The sequence below is a fragment of the Mustela nivalis genome (assembly GCF_964662115.1).
Source record: "Mustela nivalis genome assembly, chromosome: X".
Lineage (NCBI taxonomy): Eukaryota > Metazoa > Chordata > Mammalia > Carnivora > Mustelidae > Mustela > Mustela nivalis.
The window spans coordinates 122,593,854-122,610,138 of record NC_139040.1 but is presented as its reverse complement, the minus strand read 5'-3'; the positions used below and the strand labels follow the sequence as shown (position 1 = coordinate 122,610,138).

The 16,285-nt window shown below is 38.3% G+C and overlaps 1 protein-coding gene across 1 annotated transcript in view; it reads left to right on the top strand.

Annotated features, from left to right (window-relative positions):
• The window catches only part of MOSPD2 (motile sperm domain containing 2), a 61,976-nt gene that overhangs the window by 22,638 nt on the left and 23,053 nt on the right, over positions 1-16,285 (top strand). Inside the window, exons 5-7 of the mRNA XM_082717021.1 lie at positions 1,520-1,674; positions 5,180-5,240; positions 7,923-7,961. Coding sequence (XP_082573147.1) covers positions 1,520-1,674; positions 5,180-5,240; positions 7,923-7,961 — 255 coding nt within the window. The remainder of the gene's footprint in view (positions 1-1,519; positions 1,675-5,179; positions 5,241-7,922; positions 7,962-16,285) is intronic.

The following is a 16,285-nucleotide window of genomic DNA, read 5'->3' as shown; positions in this document are numbered from 1 at the left end:
AGAGTCAGAGGGAGAAGCAGGCTCCCCGCGGAGCAAGGAGCCCGATGTGGGACTCGATCCCAGGACGCTGGGATCATGACCTGAGCTGAAGGCAGCGGCTCAACCAACTGAGCCACCCAAGCGTCCCTCAACACAATATTCTCATGGAAAATCTTTTCAACGGTTGCTAAGGGTTTTTCAGTGCAAAGTCTGTCCCTGTCCTGTCCGTGACCCCCTAACCCCGACCAGTCTTCTCCCCTTAGCTTCTTGTGAAATCTGTCATAGCAGAAGGGCTATCGTAGGCAACCGTCCCTACGATTCTGATGACTACCGTGTTGTTCCTCTCTCCCCTTTGTCCAGAATCCAGCTTGGTTTGTACCAAGGCTGTGACTGGGCAGGAGCGTGCGATCCGTAGCCCGAGCGCTTGCCGGCCTGCCCGCCCGCTCTGCAGCTTGTGCTCCGTTCCCATTTGAGCAGCGCTCTCCCAGCATTTCCCGCTGCCACCGGCTCTCTGTCCCAGTCTCCAGTCTTCATTCCCATCTTTCCTCTTGTTCCCCGTCCCTTACATGCGCTTCCCAGGCTTCCTTCCTTTCTTGGCTTGCTTCCCAGCTGATAGGATCCCCTTGGGGGATCTCAAGGACCTTGCCTCCCCACAGACGGTGATGACTCCACACGGTTCCCAGGGGACGTGCATCTATATACCCCGCTACCCTCTTGACCGGTCCCACTGGACTGATTGCCGGCCACCTTCCCCACCAAAGCCCCACGGGGCCGCATCCACCGCCGGCCCTCCTTCTGCGCCACTCCGCTCAGGCCCACAGCCTCTGTCCCTTCCGCACCTCCTCTCCCGCCACAGCTTCAGTGGAGCCCCTTCCCCGCTTCGGTCATCACTTCCTTAGGTCAGACGCTAACGGCCTTCCCGGGGCACAGCCTGTTGGGTTTCCTTCTTCGCCTCTTCCTTTCTCCCGTCCGTGCTGCTGCCCCCGAGGGATGTCTGAAGTAGGAAGAGCACACCTTAGCGTAGGACTTGGATTCTTTCCAGCCCAGCCCTTGTCTCTTGAGCTTCTTGTCTCAGCACTGGCCACATTTTGCCCTAGGTGCCCTGCGCTGCGCTTTGTGGCAGTCTGCCCGCCCAGACTCGTGCCACTCTCGTGCCTCTGTCCGGGCTGCTTCTCCGCATGGGATGTTGTTCTGGTCTTCTCAGAACCTCTGGCTTGCTTTCTGGTCACGCACAGTGAACAGTACTGATAGGTTATTACCAAATATTGTTTGTTCACCTGTATTTTCTTTTCCCTCTTACTCACTAGAGAAGTTTGCTTCTTTTCCAGGGTGGGGGAGAAGACTTTTCCCCTTCTACCCCTCTCTCAGTTCCCACGTGCACACGATTTCTTATTTAAAAGAAGGAAGAGATGTTTTTATTCTGAGCAAGCAAATGAATTGTAAATGAAGAAAAATGTCAAGGGAAAGGAATGGTCTGTGTGTATAATCATACTCTAATGACAGATATTTTTCTTATTTTTATCCTGTGTTCTGATAAAAGTCTGGATCAGGGTGAAGTATCACGTAAAAGACCATAAAACCATGTTGGACAAAAAGAAGCTTATCGCATTCTGGCTGGAACGTTATGCTAAAAGAGAAAATGGGAAACCCGTAACAGTGATGTTCGACCTGTCAGAAACTGGCATAAATAGCATAGTAAGCATTTCTTTAATTCGCAAGCATTATTGATCGTCATGTCCTTCCCGGCCCTCCTCCCAACCAAATACTGCTGTATGTTTGAGCTGACCAAGGTCTGCTTGGGATTTGTTTTCCTTGTGTATTGGGAGTCAAGTCGGACATCAGATAGGATTGCAAAGAAAGAAATTTGCTTCGGTAGTTGGCATGGATAACTGTGTGTTTCCTAGAAATGTTCTTCATGTGACATACAAAATGTCAGTGTGGACCGTGGAAGCAGGCAGGGTAATGAGTAGCTGTGGTAACACTGAACTCTTCTGTCAGAACTAATATCCCGCAGCACCTAGCCCCGTGCCTGGCACAGAGTAGTGGCTCAGGAAACACTCGGGGAAGTGATGCCTGCTCTCTGTAGTACCGTTAGACTCATACCTACCGTGTTTGGCAATCATGAGATGTTCGCCTGATTTCTGCACCTACGGCACTTGGTCTTTTTTTTTTTAAAGATTTTATTTATTTATTTGACAGACAGAGACCACAAGCAGGCAGAGAGTCAGGCAGAGAGAGAGGAGGAAGCAGGCTCCCCGCTGAGCAGAGAGCCCGATGCGGGACTCGATCCCAGGATCCCGGGATCATGGCCTGAGCCAAAGGCAGAGGCTTTAACCCACTGAGCCTCCCAGGTGCCCCCACTTGGTCATTTTTTGGGTGATTTTTGTTTGCTTGATTTGGTTAGTACTGGAAACCAGCTTTCTTCAGGTGATTTTGTCCAGCTTAAAAAATAAGGAAAACCCAGCAGACTTTAATTTGGGCCCTCATGACCTCAGTAACTACAGACTCCTCAGCAGCGATGGGGATCCTTTGGCGCACTGATTACAGCTGTTGTCTCTTACAGTCAGACCTTAGCTACTTCTGGTGGCAGTGAAGTGGCCTTCACGCACCTGCCTGGGGCAGTAATGAAACCTTTTTGCAGAGCCGCTCGGCAACATATGTTAAGAATCTTAAGGTGTCCGAATCCATATTCGTTGACCTGGTAATGAAGTTCTGGAAATCTCTTTTAAAGAAACAATCCAGAGTACAGAAAAAAGCATTGTGTGCCAAGCGTTTTTTTCAGAGTATCATTTATAAAATAGTGAAAACTTGGAAAAAAAACTTTTAAAAATAAGATCGGGAAAACTTAGAAAAAACGTACATGTCAGCATGGCCAAATGGTAAATTATGGTGTATTAATTGGTAGAGTATATGTAGCTATATAAAATGATGTTTATAAATAAGTGCTAGTAATACTGGAAAATACCTTTTTTTTAGATGAATAAAGAGCAGCACTCGGTGTTTTATGCAAACAATGAATCATGGAACACTGCATCAAAAAAATTAAAAAATTTAAAAAATAAAAATGAATAGTGAAAAAGGGGACAGGGTTCTATGCTAGTGATACCTAGCCTCCAAAAAAGGAACTCTTAAACATCAACAAAAACAACAGCAACAACCTAGACAGAACAAGAGGTTATTTTGGGTGGTGGAAGCACACATTTTTATTTTCATCTTTATCTCTAAGTATATTTTAGGAGTCCATTACCCTGGATCTTTTCAATCTTGTTTCCATTTCAGTGAGTTGTAAATACAGAGTAAATTGTTTTATACCCAAAGTCTAAATCAAAATACCTAGATAAATAGGTATTCCATAAAAATCATGATTCTGTCATCCTTTGTATATGATAGTTTCTAATTATTAACCTGGAATCATAAACAAATGCTAATGTTTTTTATTGCCAAACATAGGGGCAAGGAATTGACTTGAACGGTCTGATTTTTTTTTTTTCAAACTACTTATATGCTGTCTCTTTATCTTTAATTTATAAATAAGGTTATTTGCATTACTAAGTATTTAAATCATTATTAATGTTTTAAAATACTGAATCCTAATTGAGTTATTTTTATATATGACTCCCTCATGATTCACAGAGGATTTAAGTTGGCTTCTAAATAGTATGCAGAATTGTAAGGCAAAAAAAATTTAAAAGCTGTTTGTTAAGAGTTCGGCCACTAATTGGAGTCCAATCTTTCATCTGCTGGCCTGAAAGAAATGGAATCATTTCAAATTATTTCAGTGGCCATACTTTAAAACCAATATCTTAAGAGAACTTTATTCATTCCTGATACTTGAACTAGAGAGAAAAGTATTTCATGTGTCCCCAAAGGGAGGACATTTAACATTATACTAAGTAGTCCTTGAAGACATCCTCACAGATTGCACAGCAATAGGTTTCATGGAGCTTTTTCTTGTAGTACCCACTGATATACTTAAAACCAGTGGTATCCTATCAAACCCACTTGAATTAGCAGTAACGTGGGATTTGATAAGTAAGGCTATTCAGTTAAATGATGAAAACAAGAATATTGGATGAAGACTTTTTGGGCAAAGTCTCTGGGGACCACAGATCTTATACTGAGTAACCAAATTTTTATACATCTAGATATTATGAGATATTTCTTTGACTCTTAAATTATTAAACTCGGTGCACAGTGGATATAATGATTAGTTGTAAAGGTACTATTATATGCTAGGATTTATTCCATTAAAAATACTTAAGACAATTAAGGATGCTTACTTTCAGTTTACTGAAATTAAAGATGCTCAACTCGTGTCCTGGAAATGACTTTATAGATTCATCTCTGGACAACTCACCTTTCAGTAATTGATGGGTTTAAGTTTGCATGATTATCTTTCATCCTACAGTCCGTATAAGACGGCTGATCAGGATTAGTAAATCGGCTTGCAGCCATGGAGTAACAGGGAGTGAAATGATCCATGTGAATGAATAGTGACCCTCATAACCTAATTTCATTTTGCTGTGTTCAGTGCGGTAGAACCAACAGATAGTTATGTTCATAAAGTTTCCCAGGAATTGGGCTCAATGAACAACACTCAGATACAAACTAAAAAATTCTTACCCTAATTCGAGGTCCCTAAATAAGAGGGAAGAAGCTAAAAGTGAAGTAGATACAGCACACCAGTATGTTCAGATTAGATGTTGCGGAAAAGATTGATAAAACATACTTTATCGTAACTGTTACAAGTTGTAGAAATCATGTTTCAAAAGCAAGTATACCAGGATTGATGTTACATGTATTATCATTCCAAGTAGTGAGATTGGAAACTGTATACATGTTTCAGTAATTCCTCAACTGTTTAACAGATTTTTAGAATTTCTCTATAGGCATTGCTCTTAGCTCCACTTTGTAATGTCATGTTACTTAAGCAGCCTAAAGTTATCTCACTAGTTAGAGGTAACGGAATGATGTTTAAGCATCTGATTTCTTTTACTTGATTTTAGGACTGATTGTTGTAAGTAGCTTAATGACTTAAAACTTTAATCCCTGGCAATATAGAGAGGTATTTAAATATGAGCTTATTTTTTAAAGAATTGTCTCATTTGTATTTAATAGTTTATCACCTTTAGAAATGTGCAATATAAAATTCTCTAATGTACATAGTCTTAAAGATTTAAATGTATAATCTTTGTTTTAGGACATGGACTTTGTACGCTTTATCATCAACTGCTTTAAGGTTTATTATCCTAAATACCTCTGTAAGTAACTTACTCCTTCATAAAAATACAATATATAGAAGCTATAAGCAATGGCTGAGATTGCTTTATATTATTATAGACTTTAATTCATGAAGTGTTATTTTCTGATGAGGAGCTTAAATGGGTGCATATAAGTTTAAGAGTGTTAACCTAGTAGCTATAAAGGAAATTTTTCATAATCCTTGTCCTTTATAGTTTTAAGAAGTTAAGTTCTAAACTGCATCGATGGCATCCTTTAATACACACACACATACAAGTACATAAAAATACCTTTATTTCGAAGATTATTCCATTTTTACTCAACTCATTTAAAATAATATTTATTATATGGAACTTCTTAAGTTCTTCCATGGAAGAAACAGGAAAGCAGTATTGATAAAATATGCCTTGTGGTAAGCAGTACTCATATATAAAATAAACTGTGTTACTAATTGTTATTTTAAAATTGTCATTAAGAAAACATTAGACTTGGGTGCCTGGGTAGCTCAGTGGGTTAAGCATTTGCCTTTGGCTCAGGTCATGATCCCAGGGTCCTGGGATCGAGTCCCACATCAAGCTTCCTGCTCAATGGGGAGTCTGCTTCTCCCTCTCCCTCTGCCCTCCCCCTGCACATGCACACACACTCTCTCAAATAAATAAATAAAATCTTTTAAAAAAATTAGACTAGCATATACTACATTTAAATCTGGCATTTAGAGCTTTTTTTTTTTTTTAAGATTTTATTTATTTATTTGACAGAGACACAGCAAGAGGGAACACAAGCAGGGGGAGTGAGAGAGGCAGAAGCGGGCTTCCACTGAGCAGGGAGCCTGATGCAGGGCTCGATCCCAGGATTCTGGGATCATGACCTGAGCCAAAGACAGACACTTAACGACTGAGCCACCCAGGCGCCCCTTAGAGCTTATTTTTAATTGATTCTTGCATTAATTACCTGAATGAAGAACTCCTAAATCTTACGTATTCATTTTTGATTTATTGGATTTATATGATGGTTTCCCAGTGGAGAAGTCAAGATGCTGTCCCACATAGAAAAAGTCATATATTTTAACTCCAGTGGACTAAAAGTGAAAAAAGACAACAGGGATATCAGAAAATGGAAACTCACAGGTCCGCCTGGGCACAGCCCTGGCCAATACCACAATTAGGGTCTTTTCAGACTCCTGACTTGGGTGATATTAAAGCTTAAAATCCCTAACTCCTCTTACTTTAGCATGCTTTTACATTATTATTCATGTGAAGTAAGGAATAGAGAGCACGCATGATGGATTTCAAGAATCAGTGCATTTGCTACCCCTGTGCTCTCATGTCTTCAGAGGGCGTACTCATGAACCTTTTTAGGTAAAGAGAATGTCTGGTTGGGAAACCTGGAGGATCCACTGTTCTTCTGAATTCATCCTGGATCCACCATGTACCCTGATTCATTAAGTTTTATAGTACCAGTCAAGTGGCCAGTAGGGAATCTCAACCCCTTATTACTAGCTTGTTCCTTTTATATACGAAATGAAAATAAAATATCCACTTGTTTATTGAAATATCTAAAAGTTTGTGAAGAGCCATTTATAACTACTATAGATATCATTATTACCTTATAAAACATATCTAAGATTCTTTTGAGAGAACTATTAATACATTCATGGGTCTATATAAAGATGAATTAGAACCCTATTCATTCCAGTGAACTAGAAGTCATGTGACTATATCCTGCCTACATAATGCAGTTTTGCAGACATTAAATTTGTAGAATCTTAAACTGATTTTGCTTCAGAATCTGTCATGAAACAACCATTATTTCATAAAACCTTAAGTCCACATCTTTTTAGGCATATCATAGATGAAAACTGAGGCCTTAAGCACCAGGCTACCTCTGTGAAGATACCTTGTTTCTTATGCATACTTTATTTGCCCTACATTAATATAATCATTCTAGGAGGTTCTCTGCTCAGGGCAGAATGAAATTACATTTTGATTCATTTGGAGTAGAACAATGAACTGGATATCAAAACTTCCTTTGTGATTTCTGGTTCTTTCTCATAATTGTTAATAGGGCTATTCAAGTCTTCATCTAAATATGCAAATAATACTTCTGTATACTTGGGAATTATTGTCTTCCTGGGGCTTGTAGTATGAAGAAAAGTATAAATTCTGTTTCTTAAAAACATAATAGTGTATTAAAGTTGGGATCAGGGGAAAATATGCGAGTGGTTTAACAATATAATCTCTAGAAAATGATCAAAACCAATAAATTAGACATTGAAATCATTTTTTAAATTTTTTATATTTAAATTCAATTAACATAGAGACATTGAAATCATTTTAAAGTTCATGGAGCTTCAGCACTAATATGACATGCCACATTCAAAGACACCACTTACCCATTTAACTGTTTTCTTTTGTACCTTTCTGCAAATGGCAAAAGCAATAATTGAAAAAGAGAATAGGCTGTTTGCCAAAGGACAGTGATAAGGCAGTGGTCATTTCCAAAAAGCTGCTCTGGTTGGGCCCCTCATCAGTGTGAGAAGTTAATTTGGTTCAAGCACCACTCACACTTCACCGAATTAGAACGGAGTCAACTAGCTCAGTTTTGAGTTAGTTTTAGATCACCAGCTTTTTCTAGACCAGGTATAAGTGTGATACTACTATATTGTACTAAATCACATTCAATGAACTTTTTTTGTCTTTCAGCAAAAATGGTGATCTTTGATATGCCTTGGATAATGAATGGTGAGTGTATTACTTATAATTTGCTAAAACAAAATCGGATTCCTTTTTTCCAATTTAGTCCTATTTCTGTGGTGGTTTAAAAAAATGTTTATGTTGTGCTTGGTGTGTCCTCTTAAGAGGCTGGAGCTAGAACACTCAAAGGCTGTTCCTAAGCAAACCCAGTTGACATTCTACCCCTGGTTCTGGACAGGACATGCATTAGCCTTCTCTGAAAACAGTGTCAAGATGTTCAGCCCATTCAGGTACAACTAGAGCTGGATGCCTTAGCTTGTCGCCCACAGATGGCCATGTCACAGAACGTAGGCATTGGCTAGATTTTCTCAAGGGCTTCTGGTGTTGAGGAAGGTGGGATGAATCTAAAATTTACTCCAAATCTTTGTAGTCACATTATCCTTCCATAAGACAGTCATGATACATTTTTTTGGTTAAAAAAAAAAATTATTGAAGGAGTGGAAAAACACTCTCTACCGGCTTTAACATGATCATACATTTAATGTTATTTTCAGAATGTACATTTTTATTTGTGTTTGCCAGAGTTAATTGTTATATAGAAAGCAGTAGAGAAAACCAGTGAAACTAAACCTTGGTTCTTTGAAAAGTTAAATAAAATTGACAAAACTTTAGCTAAGCCGATAAAGGACAAAAAGATTCCAGTGATGAAAACCAGGAATGAAATAAGATACATCACTGCTGACCTTACAGAAATTAAAAGGATTATAAGGAAATACTGTAAACGTTTGTATGCCAAGAACTTAGATGATATAGATGAAATGGACAACTTCCTAGAAAGACAATATACAGAAATAATTCAAGAAAAATATGAATAGAAATATAATGAAAGACCTTGAATTAGTAATCAAAAAACTTCCCACAAGAAAAGTCCAGGCCTAAATGACTTCACCAGTAAATTCTAGCAAACATATAAAGAAGAATCAACACCAAACCTTGACAAACTTACAAAAGATAGAAGAGGGACCACTCCCCAACTTGTCTCATGAGGCAAGTATATTCTAGTAACAGCACAGAAAAAGAAAACTAGAGACCATTGTTCCTTAAGAATACAGGTGGACCAACCCACAATAAAGTACTCACTGAGCCTAGCAGCATATAAAAAGGACTATACACCATGACCAAGCAGGATTTATCTCAGGAATACAAAGTTGGTTCAAGATATGAAAATCAACCCATGTGATTGAGCGTATTCATAGACTAGAGGAAAGAAAGCACGTGATCATCTCAGACACAGGAAAAGCATTTGACAAAACCTAGTACATTTCCATGATAAAAGCACTCAAGAAACTAGGAATAAAAGGTGTAAAGTGTTGTAATATCTGCAGAGTTAGGGAGACCACAGTTGTCCACGCAAGACTCCTCTCACTTCTGACACCTGTAAGTTCAAGGGGTTCCCCAAATCACCCTCAAGTCCACTAGAATTACTCATAGACCTCACTGAAAGCTGTTAATACTCACAGTTAAGGTTTACTGCAGGAAAAGGATTCGGATTTGAATTAGCCAAGGGAAGAAAAACAGAGGATGGAGTGCAGGGAAGTACCAAATGTGGAACACATTCGTTTCCCAGCATTGCCAACCAGGGAAGCTCACCCAGACCCGCAGTTCAGAGTTTGTATTAGGGCCCAGTATGTAGACCTGACTGATTAATCACATGCTTGAGGTCAGTCTCCATTCACTCCAGAGTTCTACTCATACTGTGTGACCGAAGTGTGATTTAGGGTGACCCGAGGCCCTCAGAGAAACAAGGACACTCCTGTCAGGCCTGAAGATGACCTTCCAAAAGCTGAGGGCAAAGGGCAGACCTCTCTTTGGGTAGAGTTAATTCTTGAATATATAGAAGAGAACTTTCTCAGCCTGATAAAGGGCATTTATATAAAACATGCATCTGTGGAAACTCAGAGCTAACATCATACATAGCAATGAAAGAAGGAATGATTTCCCCCCCCACAAGATCAAGAACGAGACAGAGCAGTCTGCTCTCACCACTTACATTACCAGGGCACTTAGACCAGAAAGTGAAATAAAAGGCATCCATATTGGAAAAGAAGTAATGCTTTTTATATTTCCAGGTGACATAGTCTTGTATATGGACAATTTTAAGGAATACACACATCAAAAAAAAAATCCCTATTAGAAGAACTAGTAAGTTCAGCAAGATGGCATGATACAAATCAATATACAGACTCAACTATATTTCTATTCATTAGCAATGAATAATCCAAAAATGAAATTAGGAAAAAAAAATCCATCTATAATAGCATCACAAAGCATACTTAGATTACTAAGTAATCTAATTTAGTAAAATACTAAAAATTAATAAAAGAAGTTCAAGACTCATACATTGAAAACTACAAAACACCATTGAAGGAAATTCAAGACCTTGGTAATCAGACATCTCTTATTCATGGACTGGAAGACGAAATATGGTTAAGATGGCAGTACTTCCTGAATTGATCTACCAATTCACTGCAGTCCCTGTCAAAATCCCAGCTGCTTTTTTTTTTTTACAGAAATTGACAAGCTTGTTAAGTGCACATGGATGTGTAGGAGACCAAGAGTAGTAAAGATAGTCTTGAAAAAGAACAATGAAATTAAAGAACTGACACTTCTTAGTTTCAAAACTCAGTACAAAGCTATAGTAATTAAGATGTGGTATAGACATAAGGATAAATGTATAGATCAGTAAAATAGTGTTGGTAATCGTAACCTTTATATATTTTGGATGCTAACCCTTTATCAGATAATCATTTGCAGGGTGCCTGGGTGGCTCAATTAAGTGTCCAACTCCTGATTTCAGCTCTGGTCATGATATCAAGCCCCGAGTTGGGCTCCATGTTCAGCAGGGATCCCCTAATATTTATGCATAATTGCTTTTTTTTTGACAATAGTACCAAGACATTTTACTGGAGACAGAACAGTCTTCTTTCAGTTTTTATTTTAATCAGGCAGTGCTCATCATGACAAGTGCATACCTTAATCCCCATCACCTATTTAACCCACTCTCTCCCCTCTGGTAACCATCAGTTCTCTATAATTAAGAATGTTTCTTGATTTGACTCTTTTTTTTTCCCCCTTTGTTCATTTGTTTCTTAAATTCCACATAGGAGTGAAATCATATAGTATTTGTCTTTCTCTGACTCACTTCACTTAGCATAATACTCTTCCAGCTCTACCCATGTCATTGCATATGGCAAGATTTCATTATTTCTCATGGCTGTGTAATATTCCGGGGTGTGTGCGCGCGCTCGCGCGCGCCCCATGTTCTCTATTCATTCGTTAATTGATGGACGCTTGGACCGCTTCCATAACTTGGCTGTTGTAAATAATGCTGCTCTCAACATAAGGGTGAATGTATCCTGTTGAATTAGCAATTTTGTATTCTTTGGGTAAATACCCAGTAGTGCAGTTGCTGGATCATAGTGTAGTTTTATTTTTAACCTTTTGAAAAACCTCCATACTGTTTTTTTTTTTCCAGTGGCTGCACCCGTTTTCATTCCCACCAATGGTGCATGAGGGTTCTCCTTCTCTAACGCATCCTCGCCAACTCCTCTTGTTTCTTGTGTTGTTGATCTGACGGGTTTGAAGTGATGTCTCATTGTAGTTTTGATTTCCATTTCCCTGATGATGAGTGATGATGGGCATCTTTTCATGTGTCAGTTGGCCATCTGGATGTCTTCTTTGGAGAAATGTCTATTCGTGTCTTCTGCCCATTTTTAGTTATTTTTGGGGTGTTGAGTTTTAGAAGTTCTTTATATATTTTGGATGCTAACCCTTTATCAGATAATCATTTGCAGGGTGCCTGGGTGGCTCAATTAAGTGTCCAACTCCTGATTTCAGCTCTGGTCATGATATCAAGCCCCGAGTTGGGCTCCATGTTCAGCAGGGAGTCTGCATGAAGTTCTCCCTCTCCCTTTCCCGCTGCCCCTCCCCCAACATGTTCTGTCACACATTCTTTCCCTTCCTTCCTCCCTCTCCCTCTCTCTCTCCAATCTTTAAAAAAAGATAATGTCATTTGCAAATATCTTCTCCCATTCATTACGTTGCCTTTCAGTTTTATTGATTGTTTCCTTCACTCTGAAGAAGTTTTTTTTTTTTTTTTTGGCTGTAGTCTTAGTGGTTTATTTTTTCTTCTCTTTCCCTTGCCTCTGCGGGACCTATCTAGAAAAAAGTTGTTACAGACAGTGTCAGAGACGGTACTACCTGTACTCTATTCTAGAATTCTTATGCTTCCAAGTCTCACATTTAAGTCTTGAATCCATTTTGAATTTATTCTTGTGTGTGGTGTTAGAACGTGATCCCCTTTCATTCTTCTGCATGTTTCCCAGCACCATTTGTTGAGGAGACCATCTTTTTCCCATGGGATATTCTTTCCTGGTTTGTCAAAGATTAACTCTGACCATATAATTGTGGGTTTATTTCTGAATTTTCTGTTCTGTTGTGTAGTGTTTGTGTTTTTATGCCAGTACTCTACTGTTTTGATCACGTATCTTTTGTAATATAGCTTGAAGCCTGCAATTATGATGCCCTCCACCTTTGGCTTTTCTTTTTTGAGATTGCTTTGGCTATTCGGGGCCTTTTGTCATCCACACAAATGTAGTAGTATTTGTTCTAGTTCTGTGAAAAATGCTGTTGGTACTTTGTTTAGGGATTGCATTAATTGTGTAGATTGCTTTAGGTAGTATAGACATTTTAACAGTATTTCTTCTTCCAGTCCATGAGCATGGAATGTCTTTCCATTTCTTTGTGTTGTCTTTAATTTCTTCCATCAGTGTTTTTATAGTTTTCAGGGTACAGGTCTTTCACCTCCTTGGTTAAGCTTTTTCCTAGTTATCATATTATTTTTGGTGTAAATTGTAAATGGGAGTGTTACCTTTAATTTCTCTTTCTGCTGATTCATTATTGGTATATGAATTGCAACAGATTTGTCTATGTTGATTTTGTATCCTGCGACTTTACTGAATTCGTTTCTTAGTCCTAGCAGTTTTTGTGGAGTCTTTCAGGTTTTCTACATGTAGTATCATGTCATCTGCAAATAGTGAAAGTTTTACTTTTTCCTTGCCACTTTGGATGCCTTTTATTTCTTTTAGATGTCTGATTGCATGTGGCTAGGGCTTCTAGTACTGTGTCGAGTAAAAGTGGTAAGAGTGGACATCCTTGTCTTGTTCCCAACCTTAGGGAAAAGGCTCTTCCCCACTGAAGATGATGTTAGCTGTGGGTTTCCAAATATGGCCTTTATTATGTTGAGGTGTTCTCTCTAAACCTACTGTGCTGAGGATTTTTATCATGAATGGATGTTGTACCTTGTCAAGCACTTCTCCTGCATCTATTGAAATGATCGCATGGTTCTGTTCTTTTCTCTTATTGATGTATCTCATTGATTTGCAAACATAGAACCACCCTTGCAACCCAAGAATAAATCCCACTTGATTGTGGTGAATGGTTTTTTTAATGCATTGTTGAATTTGGTTTGCTAGTGTTTTGTTGAGATTTTTGCATCTATGTACATCAGAGATATTGGACTATAGTTCTCTTTTTTGTGGTATCTTTATCTGGTTTTGGTATCTGGGGAAATACTGGCTTCATAGGATGAATTTGGAAGTTTTCTTTCTTCTGTTTTTTGGAATAGGTTGAGAAGAATATGTATTAACTCTTCTTTAAATGTTTGGTAGGATTTGCCTGTGCAGCTTTCTGGTCCTGGACTTTTGTTTATTGGGAGTTTTTGATTACTGATTCAATTTCTTTGCTGATAATTGGTCTGTTCACATTTTTATTCCTGTTTGAGGCTTGTTCATTTATATGTTTCTAGGCATGTTCTTCTGGGATGTCCAATTTGTTGACATGTAGTTTTTATAATATTCTCTTACAATTGTTTATTTCTGTGGTGTTTGTTGTTATTTCTCCTCTTTTATTTGTGATTTTATTTATTTGGGTCCTTTCTCTTTTCTTTTTGATAAGTCTGGCTATTTTATGGGTTTTCTCCAAGAATCAGCTTCTGGCTTCATTGACTGTTCTGCTTCTTTAATTTCTATATCATTTGTTTCTGCTCTGATCTTTATTATTTCCTTCCTTCTGTTGGTTTTAGGTTTTGTTTATTCTTTTTCTAGCTCCTTTAGGTGTAAGGTCAGGTTGTTTATTTGTACTTTTTCTTGCTTCTTGAGGTGGGCCTGTATGGCTATAAACTTCCCTCTTAGAAATGCTTCTGCTGCATCCCAGTGGTATTGAATCATTGTGTTTTCATTTTCATTTGTTTCCACATACTTTGTTTCTTTGATTTCTTGGTTGACCCATTCGTTGTTTAGTATCATGTTATTTGACTTCCATGTATTTGTGCTCTTTCCAGATTTTTTTCTTGTGGTTGACTTCTGGTTTCATAGCATTGTGGTCAGAAAAAATGCATAATATGACTTTGATCTTTTTAAATTTGTTGAGTCGTGTTTTGTGGCCTAATATGTGATCTGTTCTGGAGACTGTTCCATGCGCATTTAACAAAAAATGTGTATTCTGCTGTCTTTGGATGGAATGTTCTGAATATATCTGTTCAATTCATCTGGTCCAGTGTGTCACTCAAAGCCATTGTTTCCTTGTTTATTATCTGTTTGAGTGATCTGTCCATTGATGTAAAGAGGTGTTAAAGTCTTACACTATTGTATTAATTAGTTCCTTTATGTTTCTTCTTAACTTTTTTGTGTATTTGGGTGCTCCCACGCTGGGTGCATAAATATTTACAATTGTTATTTCTTCCAGTTGTTATTTCTACCAATTGTTATTTCCTCCTTTGTGATTAGTGTCCTACTTTGTCTCTTGTTAATCTTTGTTTTAAAGTCAAGTTTGTCCAATATAAGTATTGCTACTCTGGCTTTTTTTTTTTTTTTTTGGACAACCATTTGCATGATAAATATTTCTGCATCACCTCACTTTCAATCTGCAGGTGTCTTTAGATCTAAAATGAGTCCCTTATAGGCAGCATATGCTCTTTACTCATTCTGTCACCCTTTGTCTTTAGATTGGAGCATTTAGTCCATTTAATAAGAGTAATTACTGATAGATATGTATTTATTGCCATTTTATTACTTGTTTTGTGGTTGCTTCTGAAGATTTTCTCCAATCCTTTTTTTGTCTTTCATGGTTTGTTGCTTTTCTTTAGTGATATACTTGGATTTCTTTGTCTTTATTCTTTTGCATTAGTGGTTTTTGATTTGTGGTTACCATTATGTTTATATGTAAATAACATTTTCTGCATGTAGCAGTCTGTATTAAGTTGATGGTCTTTTAAGTTTGAACCCATTCTTTGTTCCTTTATCCCCTCATTTTAAGTGTAGGGTGTCATATTTTACATCATTTTATTTTGTGCATTCCTTGACTGATTTCTTACAGAAATACTTGTTTTTACTGCTTCACTGTTTCCTACCTTTTACTATCACTTTTGGTCTCTCCTTTCCACTTAGGATCCCCTTTAATATTTCTCCCAGGGCTGGGTTATTAGTAGTCTTGACTCCTTTAGTTTTTGTCTGGGAAGCTCTTTATTTCTCCTTCTATTCTGAATGATAGCCTTGCTGGATAGAGTATTCTTGCCTTCAGGTTATTCCCATTTTGCATTTTGAATATATCATACCATTCATTTCTGGCTTATAAAGTTTCTGCTAGAACATCCACTGATAGCCTTATGGGGTTCCCTTTGTATGTAACTGTCTTCTTTTGTCTTGCTGCTTTTTATATTTTTTCTTTAATCACCATATTTTGCCATCTTAATTAAAAATATGTCTTTTCTTAAAGATTTTATTTATTTGAGAGTGGGGGAGAGGGACAGGCACCTCTGCAAAGCGCAGAGTCTGATGTGGGGCTTAGTCTCATGACCCTGAGATCATGACCTGAGCCAAAACTAAGAGTTGACTGCTTAACTGATAGAGCCACCCAGGCACCCCTACAATATATCTTTTTTTTTTAAAAAAATATTTATTTATTTATTTGACAGAGAGAGATTACAAGTAGGCAGAGAGTCAGGCAGAGAGAGAGAGAGGAGGAAGCAGGCTCCCCGCTGAGCAGAGAGCCCGATGCGGGACTCGATCCCAGGACCCTGAGATCATGACCTGAGCCAAAGGCAGCGGCTTAATCCACTGAGCCACCCAGGTGCCCCCTACAATATATCTTGATGTGGATCTGCTTTTGTTAATTTTGTTAGGGGTTCTCTGTGCCACCTGAATCTGGGTATCTTTTTCCTTCCAGATTAGGAAAGTTTTCAGCCACTATTTCTTCAAATAAATTCTCTGCCCCTTTTCCTCTTTATTCTTCTTCTGGGACTCCTGTAATATGAA